We start from the raw sequence: 12,418 nt of genomic DNA on the forward strand, positions 1-12,418 counted from the left end.
GCTCCGGAAGCTGCATTTGAAAATGTTTTTCCAGGATCAGCAATCCACTAGCGATGGGACGTTGATTTCCACTAAATCTAATTGGTGTCCAGCGGTCCCTCTGCATCCTAACTTGATAACGTTTCGGGATCTTGTAATTTGTGAAGTGGAGCACTTAGAAAGACAATGTTCTCATGTATCTCCCCAGTTCAATATGTCGTTTCCTGAATGGTGTGCCTTGCAAGAATTGCGAAATGATACGTCCATTATATTCTCCCGAGCTGATAAAGGGGGAGCTATAGTGCTGTGGTCCAAAGAACATTATTTAAGAGAGGCTCATCGCCAATTAGATGATACACGCTTTTATCAGCGACTGTCGGAGGATCCGGCTATGGAACTAAAAAGCATAATCTCGAAATTAACATTGACAGCTCTCAAACAAAAAATGATCACTTCCAGAGAAGCTACCTTCCTTAATCCCAGCTTTCATGTGACTCCGGTCATCTATTTCCTCCCGAAAATACATAAACATCTTCATAACCCTCCAGGACGCCCTATTGTGTCTATGCGTAATTCTCCCCTTGAACCATTGTCTAAATTTTTGGACATTTTCTTGAAGCAACAGGTTCCTACCATCAAGTCTTACATCAAGGATACGAACCATGTGCTCCGAATAATAGCTGAGTTGGATGCCTATGAGCCCCATTGGATTTTGGTTACTTTAGATGTAACTGCGTTATATACCATGATCCCCATGGATAGAGCTTTGGCCATAATACAACAGATCTGTACGGAACAAACGATTCGACCACAAATATCGGTGGATGTTTTAATGGAGATGGCCACTTTGGTATTAACTAGAAGTTATTTTTGGTTTGACAATGAATATTATGTACAGAAACATGGGATCGCCATGGGAGCTTCATTGGCTCCTTCTCTAGCGGCCTTATTCATGGCTGATTTCGAGGAGCGTTGGATATACCCTTCACCGTCTTTCTTGAAGGTGAAGATCTGGAAGAGGTTCCTTGATGACGTTCTGTGTATATGGGCGTCAACAGAAGATGAACTGCTGCTTTTCATTGCAGAATTGAATACGTTTGATAATAATATTCAATTTACTGCCACAATTAATCACAGGGAGATTCCGTTTTTGGACATTTTGATCATGAAAGGGCCCACTCAACTGCAAACCACCCTTTATAGAAAAAAAACGGACCGGAACAGTTTATTAAGATTTCACAGTTTCCATCCTGAGAGTTTGAAAAGAAGCTTACCTGTAAGCCAGTTTTTAAGACTCAGAAGGATTTGCCACTCTTTGGATGAATTCCGCAGCCAAGCCAAACAGATGAAAGTACGCTTTTATCAGCGGGGTTACCCATACTTCACTGTGAAACAGGCATATAAAAGGGCTAAAAATGCTCACAGGGATTGGCTTCTGCAGGATGGTAATAGAACTGTGCAGGCCCATGAGTCGGTGGCCTTGGTACAGGATTTCTCCTCCCTGTCCCATAGCATTTCTAATATAGTGAGAAAACACTGGCATATCCCCAGGTTGATTATTCCTGAGCTTGAAGAATCTCCGTTATGCTCATATCGTAGGAGAAGCAATTTGGGGGAAATGCTAAACCATTATAAGCTTCAAGAAAGAGCCCCCATGAGCAGAGGCAATCACCTGCCATGTGGGTCTTGCCAGTGGTGTGAGTACACCATTCCGGGTGAGAATTGGACCCATCCTGGGACAGGGGTTACTTATAAGACCAAACACAATACCACCTGTAGATCAGATAATGTGGTTTATGTTATACAGTGCCCCTGCCCCAAGTTATATGTAGGCAGAACTACGCGTGCCATACGTATCCGGTTAACGGAACATAAATCCAGAGTCCATACTCAGTCAGAGTCCTCCCCGCTGGTCCGTCATTGGATCAGCTGTGGGCATACATTAAGAGACCTAAAATGGAGAGTGTTAGATCGTATTATTGTTGGGTGGGAGGGGGGTAACACTGTCCGAAGGCTGAACCGTTGTGAGCTTAGATGGATGTTCACATTGAACTCTATGATTCCTAATGGGCTAAATGAAACGAGTGACTGGCTAGCTCAAGCTGATTGTTAGGTCATCCTGTCTAGTTTTAATCTAGTTCAATTTTGGGGGGGCTTCAGTCTCTGTTATTTTAGGTGTGGGTCCCTTTAAAATTAAGATATAACAAAGCTCAGGGATTGACAAGGTGGTTCCCCGGATATGACGTCCTAAGGGCGGGTTATTTAAATCTCCGAGTCGGCCGACCCCGGCGTGCTTCGTCTGCCGGTGGTTGGTATGTGACGTTCGTTTAATTAAAATGTAAGTACTATGAAAGTATTTATATAAGAAAATTAGGGTAACTTGCTGTTCTTTAATACCTGTTTTTGCTCATGCTTGTCTTTCAGCTCCCCTTACTGCCTTGATAAAGACTATCGAAACGCGTTGGCGTTTTGGGGATTGATTACTATGCTACGCTGAAAGCTAAGTAAAGTTTTTCCATAATGGATATTGCAGAGATGCAAAATTGATAAAAGTAATAAGGAAATAAGCAAATATATAAATAAAAATTTTTTTTGATAAATATCGCATTAAATAGGAGGTGGAGGCACCGTTGGGTAAATGAGGAATTTTCCCACAAACATAGTTTGTTTGTTGGGCTGTCTGATACCTGTATAGATCCTCCTTTTCTCCCTGTTTTGTGACTCTGAGATTGGTGCTGTATAGTATTATTAAAGAAATGACAATTTTGCAAGAGGTAAAACTCTTTATAGTTTATAAATCTTTCCTTTTGGCTAAGTCTTAATAATATTGTAATTTATAGCTAAAGAGACATATGTTCAAGAAACTGTTTTATTTTACTTTTGTTATTATGATAAACATACCGAGGGCCTCAAAATAGTACCTGGCGGGCCGCATGTGACCCTCGGGCCGCGAGTTTGAGACCACTGCTCTAGAGTATGGAATATGAAAGGGATGTAATAGAATTTATGTTATGTTTAAATTCATCATTGAAGAGACAATGTTCATACACAGTTCATAAGCATGCAAGACTCAATGACTGTAAAAAATTACTCACTAAAAAACAAATTAAGTGGTGGAATCTTGTCATATATAGCTTAAATATCCTGGTTATCTACGTGTTCCACTTTCTTTTGGCCTTTGTCTGCAATCTACATGAGACAGATTTCTCCATTTCATTTTTGGAACTGTGATCAATCAACAGTACTAATTTATACAAATTATACGCATGACCATTTAAGCTTATGTTGAAATAGCACTGTATGAATCTTTATATAAATCTACTAAGCTGAACATAATGCAATTGAAAGAATGAGACAAAATACAAATTAACCTTGTATCCTTTGTCTACAAGCCGCCGAACATGCACAAATAGCCTGTGGGTGGGTATACTAGCTGTCATGAAGTTGTGATCCAGGTGACAATAAATGTTGAGCTCTCGGGCTGCAATCTGCATAAGAAAGCACATAAAAGTACTGTATTAAGCAGGCCTGTGAAGTCAGAGTTGTGAAGTCGGAGTCAGAAGCAATTTTTGGGTTACTGGAGTCTGAGTTGGTGAAAATGTACCAATTCCAACTCCAACTCTAAATAGAATTAAATTGTATATCATGTGAATATTATAATGCTTAAATTTCTTATTTCACAGATAATAATTTGATTAATCCATTTTTTCAGGATATGTTTTACTTTTAGAATATATTTTGATATCAAGTTTTTTGATGATTACAAAATGTTATATTTTATGATATTTACATTAGTGAAAGTGTCCCCACCAACTGTCTGATCCCATCTGCACAAGCCTCAAATATTTTGTACAACTGTCATTTTATAAATCACAAATATAGAACAAGGATCAACAAAACCCCTGACTCCTCCTCCCCTCCCCTTCACTTCACATATATCCCCTCCACTATCGAGATAACTGAACAAACCAAATTACTACAAAATGCTGCATAGAAAAATCATGCTAACAGAATACCTCGGTTACACACACAGAACACAAATGCCAAATCCATAATAGCCGACCAAAAATGATAAACATAAATTAAACCAAAATCCCAAGAAGCCACAACTTGCTTGTAGTACATCACCTATATGTATATATAAATAAAGGAATTTGAGTCAAAGGTTTTATGTATCGACTCCACAGCCCCGATACCAAGTCTGCCCAATATCCCATCTCTGATGGTGGCTAATTGAATCACTTGAAAGTCTCCAGCATAACTTTCTGGGATGATCCCTTCCCTGTTGCTCTTCCCCAGACATAAAAGATAGGAATCTTTATGGCTGCCTAATTAAGAACTGTTAATGGACTTGTCCTTGAAGACTTGTCCAAACCTTGCAGCCCAGCTATTCTACCAACATTGACCACATTCTTCAACAGCTTAACTGTCCACTGATTGAAAAATGCTTTTTAAAAATTTCAGTCACCCTCTAGCTACCCTCCCAGTTTCCTATGCGGGTGGTCAAACTTATTTTCATGTGCTCTCATTACCATTAGTTTAACAGCCTGCTGAAGATGCCACCATTTTAGTCTAACAGTCAGAACTAAAAATAGGTCAATTAAAATTATTTTGTGGTAATTAAAATAATGGGCCCGATTATTCTTTATTTAGCCTGTAGCAGTACGTGGTGTCAGACCTGTTAACAGCAATGGGCTGAACTGACCCAACATTCAATACCGGGGCATGCACGGCTTCCAGCATTAATATTCAGATATCAGTGATCACCCAGAAGTTATCTGGTGAGAGGCCAATATTCAGACTGGTGATTGGTTAAATTTAGTGCATAAAGTTAGGACAGCCTTTTTGCTGTCAGCTTTTATGCAACTGAAAAATTGCTACTAACTGGCTAAGTAGGAGAGCCACAGATGCTCCGCCCTGGACTGTCTGAACACCTAGCTGTTAGGACAATGGTCTTCAGTATCTTTTATGTCAGGACCAGTCTGGATCAAAATGAGCTGAATGAGAGTTGCCAAGTACCTTCCCATGCAGAGCCATGATGCCTGACCAATGTGTGTTAACAATATTCATCCCACCAGCCTCCTTCAAACTTCTATGGGATATCTTGATACAGGTGAATATTTCTAGTTGCATTCTCTTCATTTACAGTACTAAGAAATGCCTTGTATTTCAAGCATGTAGTTCTTTCTCATTTCTGTCATGAGCTTAGGTAAAGGAGTAGCCTAATGGTTCATGCAGTGAACATAAGAATTGCCACTGCTGGGTCAGACCTGTGGTCCATTGTGCCCAGCAGTCCGCTCACGCGGTGGCCCTTATTTGAGTCTAGCCTTACCTGCTGTGTACGTTTTGGTTCAACAGGAACTTATCTAACCTTTTCTTGAATCCCTGGAGGGTGCTTTCCCCTATAACAGCCACTGGAAGAGCGTTCCAGATTTCTAACACTCTCTGGGTGAAGAAGAACTTCCTTATGTTTTTATGGAATCTATCCACTTTTAACTTTAGAGAGTGCCTTCTTATTCTCTCCACTAGTGCTGCCCGATTCACAATTCAAATTGATTCACCGATTCACTTTGGGTGAATCGATTTGAATCAGTTCGCTTAAAAAAAAAAAAAAAAATAGGCCTCCCGATTCGGGGTGACCAACCCTCCTCCCCATGCCTTCGGATCTCCTAAAGCAAAAACAAAGGAGCAGGCCATACTTACCTGCACAGCATGCAATGTTCTAAGAAACTGAATATCCTCTAATGCTTTAAAAGGAATAGGGAGAAGATGCTAGACACCTGGAAAAAAAGTGATAAAACCAACTCCACAAGTGGCAATGTTTGCTGAAAAATACAATAAAGGATCCAATTTTCTTTTGTAATTATAACCCTCTCTTTGTTCTCAGTGGGGCATACACAACTAGAGATTAAGGACAGGGGTCTATCCTCAGATAATGCAGCAATTACTTGTCTCTACAGCATTTGGGAAAGGGGTAAATGATAAAGGGGCATGGATTTGATATACTGTCTTCCTGGGGTACAACCAAAGCAGCTGAATTATTATTTACAGGTACAATACTTTTTGTTACCAATGAACTCTCAATCTGTTTTTTTTGTACAAGGGTGTCAAGGAGCCACAGAAGGAAATCAAACCCAGTTCCCCTGGTTATAAGCTCACTGAACTAACCTAAAGCAGGAGCAGAAGCTGCCTCTTGTTGGCCATTCGCTGCCACTCCTGCTTTAGCCTGTCTCAAGGCTCCGCCTCCTACCTCGCATGGGCACCCCCTGCCCCTCGCCTGCACAACAATGCGTTGCTCGCCATGGGCTTTGTAATAGGCAATAGGCAGCTGGAAGGAGTGAAACTGGAGATAGTTTCCAAGCGCCTGCTGGTGCCCGGTAGACTCACGATTCTCCTTTCTCTGCATCTTGGCTTTGCTCCTCGCTTGTGAGGCAGGTGACTATATTCTTGGCCAGAGAAGGGAAGACGGTCTTGGGCAATTGCGGTGGCAGGGGCGTGTGGGGGCTCTGACATGCTAATAATCTTGCTCTGTTTGTTTCCTGCTTCCCTCCAAATGAAGTGTAGATGCGAGTGCTCGGCGAAAAGGGGAGAGTGACAGACAGATTATTACTTCTATTCCCTCAGTCCCCTGCTGCTGTTTAACCCGTATTTTATTTTTCTCTCTTCGGGCCTCCTGTGCAGGGCTTAGGACCCATTATATATATTTTTCCCCCTGCGAGAATTAAGCACAGTCTGCAAATGAGCCCGTTTGCTTCATAGATAAAATCTTTAAGAAATTGTTTGCTTGTTGCCACAGCAGAGAACTTGACATACTCCTGGCTATTGCAATGTGTTAAAAAAACAGATCTTGTCTTTTTGTGGGGGATCTTGGCAAGGCTTAGAGGGCCCTCAGTCAGATTTGGAAGCCACAAGGGCCTTTCCTCCCCATCACAATGGGTTAAAGAGAAATAAACTGTCCCATTTATTAACCTGTGTCTAAGTGACTCAGGAAAGGAGCAAACTTGTGTGGAAACCAGTCAATTTATGGCCTTATAAACATAGGTACCTCTGCATCTTCTCCAAAGAATCTGTATTTATATCCACATTCCACACACAAAATGGCATCTTTATGCTGTTCCTTGATGTCCATAACTTGAACTTCTAGTGGAGTATAAATGCTTTTGGTCCTTCTATTGGAAGCTTTTGTATCTGAAGAATCTATTGGGTTGTCCTGCCCTCTGTTTGGTGACAAGAGCTTGCCAAGTCCAAAATGGCCTACTTCCTGAAAGCAGAATAGGAAAAGAAATAAAAGTTACAAAAAGCAAGGATAAAATTTCATGAAGTGAACAAACAAGAGGTAACATTGTTTATCTGAAATACAAGAAAAGGGGTGTACTGTTAAAAAGCTCACTTTCTGTCTTGCCATGAAAACTCCAGAATTCATACTGTAAGCTGCAACAAAAACAAAGGAGCAGGCCATACTTACCTGCACAGCATGCAATGTTCTAAGAAACTGAATATCCTCTAATGCTTTAAAAGGAATAGGGAGAAGATGCTAGACACCTGGAAAAAAAGTGATAAAACCAACTCCACAAGTGGCAATGTTTGCTGAAAAATACAATAAAGGATCCAATTTTCTTTTGTAATTATAACCCTCTCTTTGTTCTCAGTGGGGCATACACAACTAGAGATTAAGGACAGGGGTCTATCCTCAGATAATGCAGCAATTACTTGTCTCTACAGCATTTGGGAAAGGGGTAAATGATAAAGGGGCATGGATTTGATATACTGTCTTCCTGGGGTACAACCAAAGCAGCTGAATTATTATTTACAGGTACAATACTTTTTGTTACCAATGAACTCTCAATCTGTTTTTTTTGTACAAGGGTGTCAAGGAGCCACAGAAGGAAATCAAACCCAGTTCCCCTGGTTATAAGCTCACTGAACTAACCGTTAGGTAAAGGCACAGCAGATGCTAGGGAGCTTTAAGGGTTCTTCTTTTATCTCACTTAAAATGACAATGTCTAGTCTAGAGTGTTTATTTATTATTTTAAAACCGCATACAGTATATTATTTAAAACCTACGCAGATCACAACAAAACCACACACAATCAAGACATAACAATGACTTCACAAATATCTGAAACACACAGGGCTGGATTCTGCAAACGGTGCAGTGACTGGCAGTGGTGCCAATCACATGTCAGTCACTCAACGCTACTGTATGCAGAATCGCAGCTTACGTCTAACATAGGCACCAGTACTGTAGACCAGGGTTTTAAAGGCCTTCATTACCGGCACCTATGTTGCACATGAATCGCATCTACAGAAGCACTTATGGGTGCCTAAGGTCACTTCCAGCTGAAACCACACTTACTGTGAGCTTAAGCGCCACTAGGCGTCTCTGTATAAACGGTGACGGGACAAAAGCGCATGAGACTTCGGCGCGCCGACATTGCAGCGCAGACAATTTGGCGCAAGACCCCAGCACTCCACCTAAAAAGTTACTGTGGGGGGGTGCAACCCCACACATTATAGAGAAAACGTAACTTTTTCCTAAAAAAAAAAAAATCAGTAAAAAGTTAAGTTTACTCTATAATGGAGGGTTCCAACCCCCCCCAACAGCAGCGCGAAGAGTATGAAGTAAACTGGGGGGGTTTCCCCACCTACACTCCGCGTTGGAGCTCTTTAAAAGTAACTCTTTAGTTGGCGCGCTGGGGTCTTGTGCCGATTTGTCTGCGCTGCAATGTCGGCGCGCCGAAGTCCCACACGCAAATGACTATGAACCATATAAACAGCTCTTTCAGTAGGCGCCAAGTATTTAATTAGTTTTAAATGAGTCAGTCAATGACCACACCGTTTAAAACAATTAAGGTAGGCAGCGGTACACCACCTACTTCAGCCTTACGGCACTGTTTCAAGAATCTGGGACACAATGTCTGCCAACTTCCAGTCAGAAGCAAATCCAAACCAGAACAATTTTACTGATAGTTCACAAACTCAAACAGTACAGTAAAAAAAAAAAAAAAATTAGCAGATTTGACAATTTTGTACTTTGTACTGAGTCACACTTAATGCATACTCTGAGGGGAGAGATGTACAGATTAGATAAGAGGAGGTTCAAAAGCAACGGAAGATCTTTTGAATTTAAAGCTAGTAGGCTACTAGCACATAGATTTAAAGTAAGGAAAAATGGGAGCAGCATCATAGTAATGGGCTTGAGACAGTAGCAGAGAGGGAGATTAGGGATCACTTTGTGGAATTCTGTAAGACATTATATATCCCTGAAGATGAGGTAGAAGAGAGGTAATTTAGAGACATTTGGATAGAGAAAATTAAGAATGCGTTGCCAGAGGTTATGGCAAAAGCAGATAGCGTAGCTGGTTTTAAGAAAGGTTTGGACAAATTCCTGGAGGAAAAGTCCAGAGTCTTTTTAAGACATGGGGGAAGCCTCTGCTTGCCCTGGATCGGTAGCATGGAATGTTGCTACTCTTTGGGTTTTGGCCAGGTACTAGTGACCTGGATTGGCCATTGTGAGAACGGGCTACTGGGCTTGATGGACCATTGGTCAGACCCAGTAAGGCTATTCTTATGTTTTTAACATAAAAACTGACATACTGGGACAGACCAAAGGTCCATCAAGCCCAGTATCATGTTTCCAACAGTGGCCAACCAAGTTCCCAAGTACCTACCTAGATCCCAAGTAGTAAAACAGATTTTATGCTTCTTATCCTAGGAATAAGCTATGGATTTCCCCAAGCCATCTCAATACATACCATACTTCAAATTTAGCTTTGTAAAAAGAACCCAGAATTGACAAGCTATTTGCTTCATCCCCAGCCCCAGAAAAGTAATCACCTAACCACCTGATTGCCTTCTATCAGCTGCCATGCTTTGCAGTTGAATGTACCTTTTGTCCTGTTTGTGGTAAATACCCATCCTGAGAACAAGCCAGAGTCTTCCCGTATAGGATGACATCTTCAAAATCAGTCCTTTCTTCTAGACCTTTGGTTCTTCCACCTTGAAAAGTCTCATTGTGGACACGGCTGCTTGCAGACTCCAGATTCATAGAGAACCCTTTCAGCTTGTCCAAGGTCTCAGAAGATATTGTGGACCTGGAACATGTCTTGGCCTCATCTTCATTGGATATTAACACCAAAAACCAAATAAACAAACAAAACCCACACACAGTTAATGATATAAGCGTCCAATTAAAACATTAAAATGAAAAATGCATAGTAAACTGTATTAATTTTCAGGGAAAAGACTGTTGACTTGGGCTGAAATTCTAAAGAACATGGATGCAATTCCACTAAAGCCAAAATCAAAGCTCAGTTCTAGCAGAATATTTGTAAAAACCAGTGTTTCAAATAAACATATTCTTCACTGAGAAAGTCTTCCACAGAAAATATAATGGAATAAGACTTCCATTAGTATTCTACAAAACAGCAAAATATACATTTAGCACACTTGCCTGATAAGTCTCCAACACAATTTAAGGTAAACATTATACTATATAGTGTAGGTCAGTAGCTGTGTTGGTTGGCGACGCGAGAGATTGGCCATCTCTCCTGCTGCCAAGGAGTGTGTTGGTTGGCAGTGTTGTGTTGGTTGGTGGCGGGAGAGATTGGGCATCTTTCCTGCTGCCGAGGAGTGTTGGTTAGCAGCGGGAGAGACTGGTCATCTCTCATGCCATTTTTTTGGGGGGTGTTTATTCTGTGCATGTGCCCATCACTATCACCAACGATGGGCACATGCAAATTTAGCGAGTCTTTGCTACTCTTCACCAACCTCATTTGCATGAGCGTTTTTTTGGAGAATGACTCGCTTTTTTAAAATTGCTACTATAACGGCTATGATAGCACCTTTTTACACAGTTTTTTGAGAATCTAGCCCTGAGATTTTCAGGGAGCGCATCTGGAGTATTACTTTGGAAATATCTACATGTTTTACTTTCTAAATGCAGCAGAGATAGGGATAAAATATCCATTCCTTAAACGTTGACCGAACCCACAGTACTAAGACTCTCAAACAGTACCTGAAGTTCAAACAACAGTAAAAAACACACACATACTCACAAGCTTGTTGTTAGGGCCGGTTGAAGCCAGTAAGAGCTGGTTGTGCAGCACTAACAGAGCAGATTGTAGAAACTGTGATCTCCCTTTTTTATTTTTATTTTTTTAAAAACAGAGAAGGGAAAGAAGAAAAAATGGAGACCCAGTCAGACCCTCTATCATTGGAGGGAGGGTGAAGCAGGGACCTGGGGGGGGCCCAGGTGTAACCCCTAAAGCCGGCACCATTCAGCCGGACACCCCTGACTCACTGAAGAGAAACCTCAACAGGAGAAATAAAATTGCCATCTCACTGAAGAGAAACCTCAACAGGAGAAATAGAATGGCAGTCTCACTGAAGTCTCACTGAAGGAAAACCTCAACAGGAGAAAATAAATATCCAGTCACAGCCAGAATCCAGGAGCTAGTTGAATAGCGACCATACCTGCTGGGAGATAGAGCATACTGAAGATATAGGAGGAGTGCCAGCCAATAGGACCACCTGTTAATCAGTTTCTCTATCTCCACCTGCTGGTAGATGTGTGCTATCCCATTGGTCTCTGGATTCATCTGCTGCTGTTGCTAAGGAAAGGGCAATTAATACTCAAACTCTTTTCAGTTAGGGCACACCAAATGGACAATGCTGGTATATTGTATGTGACTCGCTGCATATAAGAGCCTCAGGGACCAGTTTGGTCTGACACAATAACAGTTTTTACGAATTAAATATAAGCATGCTTTGCATCCACAAAAGCCCAACCTCCCCCTAACAAGTGCAGATCATAACTAGAATATTTCTCCATGGAAGTCACAAAACAATTATTTAGATTTTCCTGTCATTAGAGTAATAGCCACTAATTTTAGGAGTTTGAATTCTTGTAAAATCCTATATAAAGTATCCCAAATGTTTTGTTTTCAAATTGGTTTTAATGCTCTATGGGGTGCCTTGATCTCTGATGTCTTTACCGAGGAGTAAGCAACAGCAGGTTGCACGTTACCCCCTCCTGAAGACACCATTCTGGTGAAACTCAGGTCTGGGTAGAGGGGATGTCATGAACGGATGAAGTAGTTTGATTTGAGCACGTGGTGTGTTTCACTATGGAAGATAATCTCCTGCTGAGCCGCTTTGAACAGTGATCATTAATTCAAGTTGGGGCCTTGGGGTGCCTATACTTCTCCCAGGACTCACGACTTCGGTTATTCACGAGTTTCTAAACCCTGACCCACCCCCACCTCCTGGACGTCTCCACACCATACCTGGTGGCCTAGCAGTGAAGCGGGGGAGGAGCGATCTTCCTACACTCCTACCCCATGCAAAGCCATCAATAAAAAATGGCTGCTGTGAGTTCCCGTGGTCTCACAAAACTACAACGGGAACTCACGGCCGCCATTTTTGTGGATGGCTCTGC

General features: G+C 41.5%; 1 protein-coding gene across 10 annotated transcripts in view; it reads right to left on the reverse strand.

Moving 5' to 3' along the window:
- Positions 1 to 12,418, reverse strand: part of MSH3 (mutS homolog 3) — a 451,221-nt gene that overhangs the window by 417,580 nt on the left and 21,223 nt on the right. For all 10 annotated transcript variants that reach the window (XM_033925565.1, XM_033925391.1, XM_033925302.1 and 7 more), the window contains exons 3-5: positions 9,869 to 10,095; positions 7,025 to 7,240; positions 3,351 to 3,467 (exon numbers count right to left, since the gene is read on the reverse strand). In XM_033925565.1, coding sequence (XP_033781456.1) covers positions 3,351 to 3,467; positions 7,025 to 7,240; positions 9,869 to 10,095 — 560 coding nt within the window. The remainder of the gene's footprint in view (positions 1 to 3,350; positions 3,468 to 7,024; positions 7,241 to 9,868; positions 10,096 to 12,418) is intronic.

The sequence above is a fragment of the Geotrypetes seraphini genome, chromosome 1, assembly GCF_902459505.1.
Source record: "Geotrypetes seraphini chromosome 1, aGeoSer1.1, whole genome shotgun sequence".
Classification (NCBI taxonomy): domain Eukaryota; kingdom Metazoa; phylum Chordata; class Amphibia; order Gymnophiona; family Dermophiidae; genus Geotrypetes; species Geotrypetes seraphini.